Genomic DNA, 16,471 nt, shown 5'->3' with positions numbered 1-16,471 from the left:
CTGCCTTCATTACACCAAGTACATATATTTTTGGTTGCAGGAAACTGATAGCTCTTCAAAATGAAAGACCTTATGAAAATTGTGGGTCATCTTATCCAATGCTGTTTCCAAAAAAGATGATACATTCATGATCCCTTGAGATTCTTTGTTATATTAAGACATATAATAAAGCCATTTAGAGTTTAAAAAGTTGTAATGTATTAATCCTTTTCTTTTTTGTAGCACATGTAACAAAAATCTACTTTATGTGCTGGTACAGTGTTTAGGAAGTGATTGAGTCATCAGTTACATTTGCCACCCCTCACAATTCAACAGTCGTGTGTCCCCCCGCCCCCCACCCCCCAAAATCATAATGCCCAAACTTCTGTTTAGTTGCTTGTAAAAGCAGGGCTTAATTACACTTGCGAGCAGTGTATTTTGACAATTAATGAGTAAAAACAGTCCTCATTATATTTTATTGTACTTAAAACATTGTTAGTTAGGTTGGAATCTGGCCAGTAGGGGTTCTCCGTAAACTCTGGCTGATGTGTTTCTCTTGATGTAACAGTACAGTCCTGTTGTTTCAGGGCATTAAGCTTTGTTTAAAAATGAATAAATGAACTAGTGCTTTAATCTTCCAAATGTAGAGCAGAAAGACAACTTGTACCCTCGTATCTGCACAAACACTAAGTCATGCTGTAGTCAGGCATGTTGGTCAGTCTGTCTTGACCTTGTTTACACTTTGATTCATACCACTGTCATGGTTGATACTAAGCTGAGCTTTATTGAATTTTGATATCAGAAATAGTAGCATATTATCTTGGTATCTGTGTTCTACTTTAGTGTTATTAATTTATTTCCTCAAGAAAATAGTATTATATTGAAAATAACGTTTTTTCTGGGTTATTTAACATGACCTGACTTTGAAGACTTTAAATGGCCATCTTGCTGCAGTGGAGATGATGTTTAGCTGTCCACTGCCTTAGAATGGTATGGACATTGCTGTAATTAGATAATTAATGTGGTACTTAAAAAGTGGCTTCCCATCTTGCATCTGTCAGTTTTCTGACAAAGGAATCTGTTTTGGGTGTTGTCATCATCGTCTGTCTCAGCTTTCAATATCCAAGACATAAATCCCACAATTGTTTCATGAGCTTCCACGAGCTTTGTGTGAGACCTTCCACACATTCTAGCTAGGAGAATGTAGTGTACTAACTAGCTCTTCATCAGGAGTTCTTCCATTTTTTTTTCTCCTTTTGTCTGCAGTTGTCTTTAACGTTGCTTGCTTAAGTGCTGTAGCTATCTGGTCAAATGCAAACTCTCCTTCTTTTCAAGTAACAGTACAAATTAAAATAGAAGTTCTTTATGTTTTCTAAGCTAGGCAGTCAATGGTTAGTTTGCAGAAAGGAGATTGGCAAAAGATAGGAAATATAGCTTTGTTTGTCCTATACTCTGAAGTCTTTGGTAGTCCCTGTGTAACTGAATGCTTACGCCAAAACAAACTCCTTATTGACTCCTTTTTAATATATTAACTGCGCATAGCAAATTTAATATATTTTTATATATTCAACATATATATTTATATATCCTTGAAATGGGCTTGTCATACATTTTAAGGAAGAGAAGAAATCTAATTGACCTTATTTTAGCATTAATTCAAATAGCATGTTGTAGTTCTGAAGACATGCATTCTTAAATGACATCTGTTTACAATTTTTTTAAAGAACAATATTCAAGCATCGGAAGCTCTTAAAACTGAAATTGATGATTTGAAGAAGAAGCATGATGAGGCTGCTTCAAAAGTTCTCCAGCTTGAAGAAGATATCATGACTGTTACTCAAAAAGCCATTGCAAAAGAAACTGAGTTAGACAGGTATTTAGTAATTTTGTTCCTTACCTTCCTTATTTTACTGTTTCTTTCCAGTGGTGTTTTTTTAAACTAACAATTTTTAATGTATGCATCGATCTTCTGTATTAATAGTTCTGTACTATTAATTTGTCAATGTCTTAGTCTGAAGGACAAACTGAAGAAAGTGATGCTTGAGAAGGAGCAACTTGAATGTGTGTTAAAGACAGAAAAGGATGAAAAAGAACTTTATAAGGTAACTTTATTCCTTGTACCTGTATACACTGAAATGAAGTGGTTTGAAATAAAGGTAATAATGTTTTATGGAGAAGTCTGATAAACTGAATTTGCTAAGGAAAAAAGGAAATGGGTAATTTCTGTGAACAGATTTTTAAGACAGTTATAGGTGTTCTCATATAAAAATGAGTGAGGAAAACAGCATCTGAATTCATCCCATGATATAAAAAGGTCTCTAAGAAGGAGAATGGATCACCAGTTTGTTAAAATGCAGACATACTAACAAAAAATAGTAGATGCTAGTGAGGAAGTTCTTTAGTTATACAGTGCATCACCTAGTAACTGGTTTTCTTAACACACTTTTCCATAAGTAAATTGCTTCTTACTCTTCTAAGTTCTCTCTCTAGACTGTGTTTTCTAGATCCCTATTCTTGAGTCTTGTGCATAACTGAGAAGCTTTAGTAGAATCTATATTGCATTGATTTTTACTAGCATAGCTGATTTCTTTTGCTGATATTGAGACACACCCATATTTAAAATAAAATATAGTGTGTCCCCCCCCAAGGGCAAAAAAAGTCTTACATGCTAAAATAATGAAATCCTTAGGTTGTATGAAAAAAACAAGTGTATTTTAAAGACTATTTCTGTTCATAGGACGTCGTCTTTGTGGCAGACAGTATTAGATATACACCAGAAGTCATAAAATCTCAAAACATCTTTCACAAGCATGGAATCCCTTTGTAAATAAGCAACACAAATCTTCCAGTCTTTGAGTGAACAACACTTGAGTGCAACAGTTATCCTTTATTAGGCATAATATGGTAGACTTGACGATAACTTAAAACCAGCTCTGGAGTTGTTAGTTTGCTGTCTTTGGAAATGTCCTGTTCGCTTAGATGATTGCAAGTAGATACCACTAGAAGTTTAATTTTTCTTTAGTTTTCTTCAAGTCACTTCTTTTTTGCTTGTCCTTAGTTGTCCAGCATTTGTGAAGAGAAGAGTGAATTCTGAATAGCTTAATTTGATGTGGACAGAAATCAGGGCCTTCTAGCTGTAGAGTGGAGCTGTTGTTAGATAAACAAGCTGAAAGAATTCCAGCCAGAAAATTTGTGCTGGAGGGCAGTGATCTTATCAAATGTTTAAATTTTCTCTTTACCTGTTCTAATCTGTCTCAGAGATGAGTTAGAATTTAGTGAACACTTAAATGGACAGGTGGACAGTAGTTTTCATAACGTGGAAGAAGAGTTTGACATTTTTTAGCATCATTACAGATACACTTGAAGAATACAGAAATAGAAAACACCAAACTAGTAAAAGAAATCCAGACGTTTAAGAATTTGGATGCAAACAAAGAAAACATGATATCGTATTATAAAGAGGAGGTTGGCAGATTACAGCTATTTATAGCTGAAAAAGAGAATATGAAGAAAGCTTTTTTGCTCTCCTCATCAAACAAGGTAAGCATTACTGATATAACTGGCCTGGTTTAAACATATCTAAGGCTGTATGTGTTTGACAAGAGAAAGGAAGAAGTTGAAGATATCACCAGGGTATAGGCTGAGAGGCAAGAGGATTATGGTGTTCTCAGTAGATGCAGAAAATAAGCAAAAGAGTGAATTCAGTTTTAGTTTTGCACATTCTGAGCTTGTTGAAGTGTCTCACATAATGAACTGTGAGATGAACTATGTGTGAAAAAGTAAGTTGTGAGTTCAGTAAAAGTGGTGTTCTCTGAGTTGCTTTTAACTTCGTGAAAAGGAAGGAGACTGAGGAAAAGAGAAAAGTTAAGAATGTAGGTATGTTGAGACAGCAGAGGGTGATGGAGGAGAAAAGAGGAAACTTCGAAAGATGTGCTGAAGGACTTGTTAGGTGAATGTACTGTCAAGGTACAATGATGTAAAACCTGAGAAAGGATGGGATACCATATCAATGGACTAAATTGACTGAGAACTCAACAATAAGAGTGCCAGTAGGACTTCTAAGGAAGAGGTGATTGTTGCTACACAGTGTGGTAGCATTGTGATTAGCTAGCAGTGCTGAAGAACTGGTATCTATGCTGTCTGAAGTAACCCCACCTGGACCATGGACTAGTTTTAGTGTGGTACTATGGATAGAATACCCATTAGGTGTTTGTTCCTGATGTACATCTTCCTGTTTCGTTTCATCCAAAAGCAGTGCAGTTTCTGTGCCCTGAGACTGTTCCATCCTGTGATCTACAGTGTGATAGGTAATAGTGGAATTGACTGGGAGTTCTGCTTCACAGATGTGCTCTTAATCCAAGCTAGAGAGTTAATTTAGACACAGCCTTTGAGGCCAGCATGGAAAAGTCAGATTATGCGGGTGACTTTATCTTGTGTATCTTGCCAGTCTTCTCACAGAAAAAGCAATCTAGATCTTGAAAGAATAGAAATTGCATTAAAGTAATGTGTAATTTATGTAAGTAAATAATGTAAATGTAAAATAAGGTAATAAAGTAATTTATGAATGTAAAATTTAAGTAGAAAAGTAGTGCTGTTGAGAATGGAAATAGCAAGAGGACAAAAAGAACACACTATCTTGCTTTAAGTTACAGCTTATCTTGTTTTAGTCATTTGACTGCTCTGCAGTTCTGTTTCTGAATGTGTTAAACTACTACTGTATTTTACTTTGAAGTGAAAACATGTAGGGGGTGCGTGTGTGCCAGTACTGAAGCAACCAAACATTTATGTCATTTATTAATCTTGAAGTGCTTGTGACGTTTCTGGTGGGTTCATTAACATTTTTGTTTTATGCTATGAAACTGCAGATATTTACTGAGATATTTAACTGATGCATCAAGTGCTGTAAAAATAGCTAAGGGACAGGACTTTAGGGCATTTCCTAGTCCATCCATCTTCATAAATGTATTCAAAATATATTAGTATTCCTCTGGACTTGCTATGCTAAGTGATTATTCAAAAATTAATGAATAATGGACTAGAGGTACCTGAATTTATGTCTAGACTCAAGAATATGAGATTAATATGCCTTCAGGAAGCCCAGAGGCTGCGAGTAGCTTATAGTAGCTCTGAATTATTGTTTTCTTTTTTTTGTGATGCTGGGCTTTTCTGAGGAATGAGAGGCCAGTAGTGCATCTTGGTCAGTTGGCCCTTGGGCTGCCCTGTGGGGATGCAGCAGTGCTGAGGGTCTTAGTGCTGCATGCTGCAGCTTGCTCTTCATTACTTTTTATTCTCAGTTCCTTCTGAAAAGCTTGTTATGCAAGATCTTGGGAAATGGAGCTGTGAGAAAAACATCCCAAAGCAGCTTTACAGTGTCTTGCGTCAACCAATTGTAGGCATTTTAAGACCTCTTACTCTGTTGTTACCTGCAGTGTCTTACTGTGGGATGAACTTTCGTTTTGAAGCTGGATGGCCATTTGTGCCCATTAAGAGTTCTGTGGTGATAAGAACAAGATGTTCTGGAAAACAGAAAGACACTTTTTGGTGTATGTTTAAAACTAAAGCTGAAAATACAACAAAAATCCAGCATGCATGAAATAATAATATTTAACTTTGTCTTTATGTCATAGTGAAATATGTTTGCACACCGTTGTTAGCAAAGAAGGCAAATGGGGAAAATGGTACTTGTGTACTACCTTCTTGATTTAGTGATTTTGCTAAAGCCGTCGGGAAAACTTGATTTTTCTTTCAAATGTTTCTAATCCCTATACCAACCTTTACTTAAGCTCTGAATTAAAAAATAATGGATTCTGTTCTCTTTCTTCTCTTTCCCAGGAGGATGCAAGTATTTTAAAAGAACAGCTTCGGAAAGCTGAAGATCAGATTCAGGCTAGCAAACAAGAAGCTGTCCTAATGTCAAAAGAGCTGAGTGATGTCGTAAATGTGCGAGATAAGACGATGGCAGATCTTCACAGTGCACGTCTGGAAAATGAAAAATTGAAAAAGCAGCTTGCTGATGCTTTAGCCGAACTTAAAAAAATCACGGCTTTGAAAAATGAACAGGTAAATCATCAGTATTTAGTACTGAAGTTTATCTGTATTTATGAAATCTGTCAGAGCTAGCTTTGCTAAAGTTGGGGGAATAAAATGTGTTTCTGGATGATTAGTGCAAATTATTATCGAATTCTCTTCCGGCACTCAAGATACTACCTTAATCAGCTAACATGCACTTGATTTTGGAAGGTTGGTAAGAAAGGTTTCTGCTACTACTTACAGCAATTCCCCTCCACCCCCAGATTATTTTCACAAAATAATATGGTATACATCTATATTATTTTGAATCCTCTTCCTTTCTTAATTCTTTAATGTGAGCCACAGTAGCATTAAAAATTCATTCAAATAAGAAAATTGATAGAAACTTTTTTTTTATAATGTTCTTTCCTCATTGATGGATTCTCTTTTGATTCTTAGGAGTCCTCCAATATTTGTGGTCAAAGTTAATTTGCTTTAGTATTTATAAGTATAAAAATATTAATGTAATGGAAACTGTTTTGACTTTCTTCGTCTTGGATAAAAATCTAGTGAGCTAATATAAGTTTCATCATTCTGACTTAAGTGAGCTTTGTACCGGATCTTCTGTGACTGCAACAGTATTGGATTGATATGCTGGTAGGATTACTGTAATGTAGCAGTTTGGAAAAAAATATATTGAGCTGAACAGTAAATAAAATAGTGCAGTAAATACGAAGTGAAGAGTACAACCCTCAAAAGAACTATATATTTAGAATATCCAACAATTACATGTTTTTTCTAAGAATTTCAATTATATACAATGTTTTTGAAATGCATCCTGAAAGAAGTAGCAGATCATCTGAATGACTCAAATTACCAGAAAGTACCTGAATACGGCATATATCCAGTTGGTAAATGTAGTTTGCTTAGCTTGTGTATCAATGTTACAGCTCAACTGAACCACTTCCAGTAGAAACATAGTGAGTGTGATGGGATATAGTTGTGGTCTGTCCATTTCTGCCACGTGGCTATACTTGTCTATAAGACAGCCAGAACACCTTCTGGAAGGTGTTCAGACTTTTGATATATATTGAGACTTCTGGTGTACATTAATCAGCCCATAGAATAAGAATCCTGTACCTGCCTCTGGTATTAATACCAGTGCCTGTTTACTCCCTCAGGGTGTCCTGCTTGGAATGAGGTTCAGCACAGATGCTGCCTCTATCTGTGCTCCACTACTTTATTCCTTTCCTTCCTGCAAAGAAAATAGGAACTTCTTCTGTACTTGCATAGAGCATTATGCTTTCTTTAATTGAAAAAAGGCTTTTTGGGAAATAGTGGTATTTGAACAAAAGAGAGAACAGTTTTTCTCTAAATTTTTTTTTAAGGAAACTTCAAACACAGTAGAGCAGGAACTACGCAGAGAAGTTGAAGATCTGAAGCTTCGTCTGCAAATGGCTGCTGACCATTACAAGGAAAAATTCAAAGAATGTCAAAAACTTCAAAAACAAGTAAACAAGTTTACAGAACAGGCAGTAAGTAGAATGGGAGAAATTGCACTTGCATTTTGTAACTTTTCAGCAACTATTTAATTTCCTTCTGCAAAACCCAGTACTTTTAAAAAGGATTAAGCCATGCAGTAAGCAATGACTCTTTAATTTACCATTTTCTTTCATAAACCTAGATTAGTTCTATGATTCTCTTTAGATAGTTGTCGAAACCAAGCGCAGGATTTATAGTAACTGGTGTATGTAGAAAGCTAACAGAGTTTGGATGAACCTATAAGCATAACATTGTTCAACAAAGAATTTTGAAACTGAAGCAGGGAAAAATCCATAATTACTACCTGTATTCAGTACCACCACCACCACAAAAAGCCAAACCCAAAAGTGGGGGAAATGGAGAACTCGGAGGAGGATTTCAAAGTGAACAGGGGAGAAGGTTTCCACAACACAGTATATAGTTGTATTCCATATGTGTTTTGTATTCTTATCACTCTTCTAAGCTTTGTTCCATAAATAAATGAGGCTTTTGCAATGATGATGTGAGTCTTATGCCACCTGGTAACTGAACCCGTTAGCGAATTTCAAACAGATTTGAGAGCAGAGTTCTTCAGAATTTTGTGAAAATTAGTGACTGAGTCGGAGAGGAGCTCAAATGGGGAAAAGGCATATGAGCAATGGAAGATGTACAGATGTGAATTCTTAAGAAAAACAGACTTAAGTATTTCTGTTGTCCACAGAACAAAGGGGGTAGTTACCCAGCTTTGATCTACAGATTACTTTAAAATGTTGTCTTCTCATCCAGAAGGTCAATGGTGAATGAGGTGTCATATCAGAATGCCTGTGGCTTTTCCTTAAAAATCTTCCACATCTTTGGCATGTTGTGCATCTGATAATAAACACCAAATTTCACTACTTTAACACTGGAAGTCCAAGATTCATTAGTAATACACACTCCATTTTCTAATGGAATATTAGATTTAAGTTGATGGATTTAAGTGTAACTGATTCTCCAGAAAATGAATTTTTTTCCTAATAATTTGCGTAGAAATTACTGTTTCTAGGGAAAAAGAAATTTATGATTTTTATAATCTTGCATTATAGTCTGAGGCAATTTCAGTGTTAGCAGAATTAAATGTGTTTGCATATTTATTATTACCTCCTGTTTTAATGAGCAATTCTGTCTAGCCCAGTTTTGGAGGAGATGATAGTGCAAGATACACATTACTTTGTGCTTTGGCTTTCATTTAATTAATACCAAAACAAAATTTCTTTTTACAAAGAAAATTGCCGGGCATCAACAGAAACTGAAAGATGCGTCTAACATTGAGACAGCTACTGCCGTCGTTACAGACAAAAAGTTGTCTGCATCTCCAGGTATCAACAGCTTTGTCTATTTCTATCAGCCTGAAAGTGTTGTCTATGTGAAGTAGTCCCTAATAGTATGTATAGTATAAAGTAGGTGGACTTGTTATGTTTTAGCTAAAGCAATGATTAGAAATGTGAAAATTCATCTAAAAATCTTGTGTCTTTTTCAGGTGGCAACATTTATAAATATCTTCATGTATCTTTTCAAAACAGTTCAGCTGATATTTGCTAATGTCAGTAGGACTGAACTCTTGAATTTCTGCTTGATAGTTAACACAGAGCTGCTTTTGCCAAGCTAATAAACAATTCATTAAAAAAAAAATCCTCCCCAAATTTGCAAATTGTATACAATAGCATGGTAATTTTGCAGTCCTGTTATAATGACTATCCACTGTAGCATTCTACTGTAAAATCAAATCCACTGAAAGGTTCTGATTATGTGATGGCAAGGTCAAGTCTATAGACTATTCTCATGATTTATAGGCAGTAGTGGTTTATTAGAAAATGTTTAACTAGGTTATAATTTTTATGAACTATTAAGTTCTTGCAAAACTAATCTTCTAAAACATAAACATATAATAGCTTAAAACTAAGCCTGGTTTATTATTCAATTTAAATTGATAAATGCCAGTAAATGCTGACTAATTTTGTTTGTGTTACTTTATAATTCACACATTCTTTCTGTCTATAGAGACTATTGGTTGTAATTTCTGTCAGTTTCCTTCTGTCTTAAGTAAATACAAGTGTTTCCTAAAACAAATAAAATCCCAACAAGCTCAGTTATAGTATGTGATGGGATGAAATAGATTGCTGAGGCACTTCATGTTTTTACGGAAGAATAATCTAGCATGATGTCATAATGTATATATTCTGGTGTTTAGTTTCTTGGGAGTTAAGGGAAGAGATGTCTGTTTTTTTTTTCTTTTTTCCCCACATTGACCTTTGTAGTATGTTTGTGTATATTTATGTTCATCTTCAGTATGTGAGAGAACTGAACATAGACATGCTGGTATGACTGCTGATCTTACATATCACTAGCCACATGGTACTGATTGTCTCTGGTTTAACTATTTGCTTGGGTAACATGGAGCACTCTGTTCTTGATGCACTGTCAAATTTGGCCTGTCATCTCTCTTACACAAACTTTATTTATGGAACAAAAAAATCAATATTCTTGTCTTTTCTTCAATGTTCACAGTTAGCCCCATTTCATCTGATATAGTTTCGGAATTCACGGTAAAGGAGCAAGTACGTGAAATGAATAAAGAAATTGCTGAGAAAACAGAGAAGTATAAGAAATGCAAGCAAATGTTGGCAGTAAGTAAATGGCTGCTTCGGAAAGCTGAACAGAAAGTAGCTATAGGTGCTAAGTCTTAAAACCACAAAGCCTACCCAGCTGAGTTGCCTTGCTTGTTTGTGTGATATACTGCGATTATGGTAGAAATCTTAACATTAGAAAACACTTTTTTTTTTTTTTTATTAAGTCAGCTCTCGATTACCTGTGGTGTTGAGAGAGACCAGACAAGGACCCCTCAGGATAACGCAGATGCAGTAAAACAAATGAACAAAACTACTACTACTTCTATGCTTAAAAGTTTTGAATACCTTTTTTTTGCATTGTATTTTAAGTATAATAGCTTTTATAAATCAAATACAGCTATATATACATGTTGCTATTAAGCCAGCTGATGTCTGGAAAAAATATAGCTGTGTTTATCTGATAACGCTGTTCAAGTGTAAGAACTCCCTCCAAATCTGACTGTCCTGGGCTTTTACAGTGTTTTGATGTCCAAGTGGGTGCTGCCTACTAGCTTGGGCTCAGTCATACATAAAGGCATTTATATGCTTCTCTGGACCAAAGCTGGCACCAATAGTGCTGTAGCCACAATAGGAATGCCCTTCAAATATTAATACCTGTCAGTCCTAACTTGATTCTCATTTAACCAGTTTGGATGTATGTATGACAATGGAGTATTGCATCAGTGATGCTGGTGAAAAGTTGACTGTTGTAGAGTTGTTTAAAAAAAAAAAAAAAAAGCTTTCTGGGTGTTGTCTCTGTTCATTTGTTTGCTTGTTTGGGGATTAAAAAAAATAACATTGATCAACATTATGAAGTCAGAACAGTTAGAATTAAGATTAGAATTAAAAACTTGGAATTTTCCTCTACTTCAATATGTTTTGTTCTCAAATAGTCATAATACGTTCACAGACTGCCATGAACTCATCTTACCTTGTTTCTCTTACTTATCACAAGGAGATTATTGTATTTTAATCTGCTCTCCAGGATGTAACAACTGTCACGTAATTCTGCTCATTACCCTGTCTATGGAGAGCCTGCGTTAGCTTCTGCTGGCTATTTCTTCTATAGTGATGCTTGAGAAAGCTTTGCCTTTGACCTTCTGGATGAAAGATATTTAGGTTGTAAAAGTTGCATGGGGAAAGGTTTTGTATTGAAGTGAGACACTTGAAAGGATAATCATGATTACAGTGTAGTATTAGGATACAAAAACCCTTGAAACTGAAGCTAAAGAGGAGTATCAGCTTGTTGAAAACTCAGGCAAGAAAAAACATGTGTTGAACATCATTTGTGCAGTGTTCAGTGGTCCTGTCCTCTTCAAAGTCTTGAGTCAGGCTTGATTTCTTGGGAAAGCCATTTGTAAATGGTCTTGTTGTAAAAGCATGGAGTTACACAGTGTCATTGTTGGGGGTGGGAGGGGAAATCTCTTAAAATTGTAAATATTTCATGCCACGGTATAAACTACTTTAGGATGAGAAGATGAAATGCAGTGTTTATGCTGATGAACTAGCTAAACTGGAGCTGAAGTGGAAAGAACAAGTGAAAATCAATGAGAGTATAAAATTACAACTAGCAGCAATGGAGGACCAGTATAAAGTAAGTTACAGATTTTTCTTTATGGCAGTGAATGGTATCCTGTTCTTAGTTGCTCATTTCTAATAGCTCAAGTAATGAACAGTTTTAATGGGGAAAAACACTAAATGTATTTTTGCTGTAAATAGAAAATCTGTTTTCCACTTGTAGAAACAACATAGTCTTGTAATGCTTCTTTTAAAGTAAGACAGACCTGCTAAGTATACTACCAAATGGCTATCAGTCTTTTAATGCTGTGGATTTAGGCAAACCTCTAAATGACGTTAATCTTGTATTATAGGGGGAAAAAAGGGGTAGAGAGTTCTGATTTCCTGTTGCTTACTATAATACTAGCAGGAATATTGATTGGCGTATTTGTCTAAAATCTTCCTATTATATGCTGTGTTACCAGTGTAGTAATGTCTAATGCATTTTATCTGAATTAACTAGAGAGATACAAGATGAGTGATATATTGTTTTTAAAATCATCATGAAAGAATTACTTTTAATTTGGAGGATCTCAGCTACAGTCTTAGTAGAGTGATGTAACACATGCACCAGAAAGTCAAGCAAAATGGGCAGCTTTAGCTTACACGGGGCTTTAATCTTTGAGGTTATGTAATAGTAATACACATGTTTAAGTGGCTTTCTAGGCCAACAAGAACAAGGTAAGAACAACAGATGTCCATAAGACCAGCTTTTATGTTTGTTTTCAGTCTCATGGTGATAGTGTGGTTGACAGGATAGAATACTCTGCCCATTTTTGCCCATTGTGATGAATAGGGATTAAGTTGAACTGTGACTGTATCAGTTCTAGTAGGAACCCCCTCCCATTAGAAATTACAGCACTTTTTATTTATAAAATACTGAATTACTCTACAGCTCATTTCAGCACTCTGTAGGCTGTGCAGTCCTTTTTTGATGCTTTTCAAAGCTCTAATTTCAATTTTATAAAATGTATAACTCTTTCACATTTAATTAATTTTATTAATTAGCAGTGATTGGTTGCCACGCATATTTTAATGTAAAATAAGTTTGTTTTTAACTTCTCAACAGCAGGAGTAATAAATAATTGGTTCCAAAATTGAAAGCATTTTGACTATAACTCAAAACTTCTTAACATTCAGGAGGGTGCAGGTGGGGGAGAAAAAGTGAGCTTTTCTTCCCAGTCAGTAGATTTCTCTCTGACCTGAACTAGGAGAGGGAATTTCAGAATTACAAAAAATTGATATGTAACTGAGCAGAGCATTGAGCTTATCCTGGGAAAACAAGTGGAGAGGCAGTCTCCAAAGTAACCAGAATCCAAATAAAATAGTCCTTTGTAGACGAAGGGTATTTAAATAATCATTTTGAAGCAAGGAGGAAGCCTGGAAGAATTGCATAATGTGTCAGTTGCATCTCCTCCCAGAGCATGCAGCAGAGACACAAGGTAGGTGTTTGTGAAACAAATTTAGTGTCTTTGAGGTAAGAGGAGGTTTTGGTTCTCTCAGTTCTGTGGTGGGACATAAGAGCTGGAGAGAAGTGAATGAAACAAATCACCAAAATGCTTGCCAATGGATTCCTTTAGAAATAATGAGATGAGGCTTGCAAACCTGCAACTGTTTCTGGGCAGTGGTGTCCCTCCTGCCATTAGTATTACTGACGCTATTCCTGGTTTTTTAACCTAGGATATTATCATTCCACAACTGTTCTCTGAAAACTGGCAAGAAAAGGCTGCTAATGTACTCCTGTTATCCAGTAGATAAGCTTAGGGAGAATTGTTGGTTTTGATTTGTACTAGTACTAGATGTTGCATGTAACTGTAGTAGACAAAATAATTTCTATCTGAAAGATGAACTTAATCACTGAACTTTATGTTTTCACGATATGACATGCAGGGAAATAGTTTCTGTTCACTAATACAGGAACCTTAAACTTCTTTTCATATAGGTTCAGCTGGCGGAAAAAGAGAGACGAATAAAGGAGCTGGCATCACAGTTGGAACTCTTTACCAGTGAGAAGGTATTGTCAGAGTTCCTGTTAAATTTTGTAAATTAACACTGGTGAGGCTCTTTGGTTTGAGGAATTGCAATTTATTTTTAAGTGAGAATTTGTTTACTCTTTAAACATGCTTTTCCATATTTGGATATTTTGCCAAAATGAATTAGCATTTTAAAATACAAATTCTGTTAGTACTAATATATTTTTTTTTTAAAATGTACACCATAGTATACCAACATGCCAAAACTGACTCAGCCTTTGAAAATTATTTCAAATAAATTTGAAAATTTATTGTTCTGTAATAGTGTTCTAGAATATTTTCTACATAGAATCTAACAAAAACATTACAGTGTCAAAAATTATTTCTTTGTTCCTGTCTAGAATGATACTCCATCCAGGATCTAAAAAATAATTATTTCAGTAATCTGATAGGGATTACTCTGTGTAAATTAATAATCTGAAATTGCAGCTAGCTATACAGTTGACAGAACATAGGAATTCCTACAAGTCTCTGTCCTATATTCCTTTCTCATCTCAGCAGCATCACTGTTTTTTCTACAAGTTTTCAGTGGACTTCCAGCCTCCTTCCTGCTTTACTCCTCTGTATCTCTTTGAAAGAGGTTCAGCCCTGTTGTGTCTAGAGGCTGATACCAGCTTAGTGCATGTGCTGCTTGGCCAAATAGAAAAGATTATTATTGAGCTCATGCTGCAGCCTTTCTGTCCTCTAAGGGAGCATCAGTTAACAAAACTTCCAGGAATTTCATTTCTTTGAGACAGTCTCTCTCCCTGATACTTTCAGGACTTACTGGCTGACAGGCAGCACAATTAGTAAACCTTACTCCCTTTGGAATCCTGGTGTAGGACATGAATGGTGCATACCTAGCTTGACAGTTTATTTTTTTCCATCACCGGTTAGGATTATTTTTGCTCTTATCCAGTGTTGTCCTATAACTAGAAATGTAGACATTTCAACAGTATAATCTCCAGGTTTTTCATGATGTGTGCATACAACCAAATCCTTTTGACATCTGCAGTTCTCTTATTGACTGCTTGTAATAATAAGAGCAGCTTGACATGTGACAGTAGTGACTTTGGTAAACTACAACTGGAAAAATATCTTTATCAGAAAAGAAAGATACACAAACAGTACTCTGATTTTTAAATATATGATGGAAAATGGACTGCTACTTTTAGGAGTTCACTGTTGAATCCAATTCATTACCATTACTGTTAAACCAGACATTCTGAAATATTAATGCTAATGTTGTAATGTTGGAAGTACCTCTAAGGTGTTTTATGACAATTAATCAAAGCTAGGTTTTACTGAAAACTGAAATTACATTCAGATAGTATTGCATGATATTATGGAACAGTTAGGATTGTTCCGATTACTTAAAAAATCCAGTGTGAACAGATACTTAGTAAAAACAGGGATTTGCATACTGATGAATTGAAATTAGTTTTATTTCAGATTAAGCTAGTTAAGTGTTTTGTAAAATTCTGGATTCTCAAGTAGTAGGTATTTAAAATATCTTTTTTTTTTTTTTGTAAACCAAAGAAGTAATTTTTAATAGATCTCTCATTTTTCTAATTCAGAAGAAAGCAAAATAAAAGTTGAGTTTTGATGAATCTAGTTTAGCTGGAGGGAGTAATTTTAAAACACCACACATAAGAAGGAGAACAACTGTAATAATAATGTATGGAGCTTATAAAAGCTTGGAACTTTGTCTACCAAATTTATAGATATTTACATTACAAAGAAGAATCAAAGTGCCTTGCTAGACTGGAACCATGATTTAAAAGGTTAAGCACAGTATAGTAAACAGCTTTTCAATTTATACTCCATTATCAGTGCTTGTTTATAAATGTCACCAAACATAGCATGCTAAAAATGTTCATTTGCTGTCTTTTCAAACCTATAAAATTACTTAGTTTCTATTTTATTTACATACTTACATAGCCTTTGATTTTTTTCTTTTTTTTTTTTTTTTAAATTAATCAGTCTACCCTAGCTGTCCAACTTCTGGCTGAGGCTATTTTACAGCACCTTTTTACAGTCACTTTGATCTACATTCTGTTTTAATCTTGTGATGCTAAAATTAAAGTATTAATGCCACTGCCTCTCATTCTAAACTGCTTCCATATTGCAGAAGAAATTGATTGTAAAAAGGAAAATCTTAATTTCACTGATAATTAATTGTTCCTGCTTTGTATTGAGTAAAGATTAATTGTTTAGATATTACATGCTCACTAAAACTTTAAGATGTAAACCTAACCATTTAACCCTAACCATTTCAATCATATATGCAATTTAGTCTATAAATCTAAAGTAACGCTAGCATAGTTTTCTATCATATCTACAGGAGGGTATTTTACTTGGAGGGTGTTAGGCAGAAATTGTGTTGTCCTGTATTAGAAGGTTTTTCTAAAAGAAAATAAACACTACTGTTTTTACGGCCAGTGCTCCAAAAAGATAACTTTCTGGTAAGCTGCCTTACCATTTGTAGATACTACTTTTTTCCTGTTTGAAAATGACTTTATGATGTTGCTGTTGGAGTCCAAACCCTTTGTCTGAAACCTGATAGTACGTCAATAACAATAAATGTATAATCTCTCTCTTTTTTCATGTGAGTGGTGTTTTGTTTTCAGAGTAGTTATTGCTACTTGATTTTGCATTTTTGTATTCTAGCGTTTCAGCTGAAGTTTACGTCTTTAAGAAAAATATGCTGAGTTGTTCCTTTTAATAACTGAAACATTTTGCTTC

General features: G+C 34.9%; 1 protein-coding gene across 4 annotated transcripts in view; it reads left to right on the top strand.

The window, feature by feature from the left end:
• The window catches only part of TAX1BP1 (Tax1 binding protein 1), a 67,946-nt gene that overhangs the window by 35,502 nt on the left and 15,973 nt on the right, over positions 1 to 16,471 (top strand). For 2 of the 4 annotated variants that reach the window (XM_076331270.1, XM_076331271.1), the window contains exons 6-14: positions 1,704 to 1,852; positions 1,991 to 2,081; positions 3,334 to 3,519; positions 5,812 to 6,039; positions 7,377 to 7,523; positions 8,774 to 8,867; positions 10,057 to 10,175; positions 11,626 to 11,751; positions 13,657 to 13,728. In XM_076331270.1, coding sequence (XP_076187385.1) covers positions 1,704 to 1,852; positions 1,991 to 2,081; positions 3,334 to 3,519; positions 5,812 to 6,039; positions 7,377 to 7,523; positions 8,774 to 8,867; positions 10,057 to 10,175; positions 11,626 to 11,751; positions 13,657 to 13,728 — 1,212 coding nt within the window. The remainder of the gene's footprint in view (positions 1 to 1,703; positions 1,853 to 1,990; positions 2,082 to 3,333; positions 3,520 to 5,811; positions 6,040 to 7,376; positions 7,524 to 8,773; positions 8,868 to 10,056; positions 10,176 to 11,625; positions 11,752 to 13,656; positions 13,729 to 16,471) is intronic. The other 2 variants (XM_076331272.1, XM_076331273.1) reach the window with 2 other exon arrangements.

The sequence above is a fragment of the Aptenodytes patagonicus genome, chromosome 2 (assembly GCF_965638725.1).
Source record: "Aptenodytes patagonicus chromosome 2, bAptPat1.pri.cur, whole genome shotgun sequence".
NCBI classification, from domain to species: Eukaryota; Metazoa; Chordata; class Aves; order Sphenisciformes; family Spheniscidae; genus Aptenodytes; species Aptenodytes patagonicus.
Note: the sequence above shows the minus strand (reverse complement) of the source record. Positions and strands in the feature narration are given on the sequence as shown.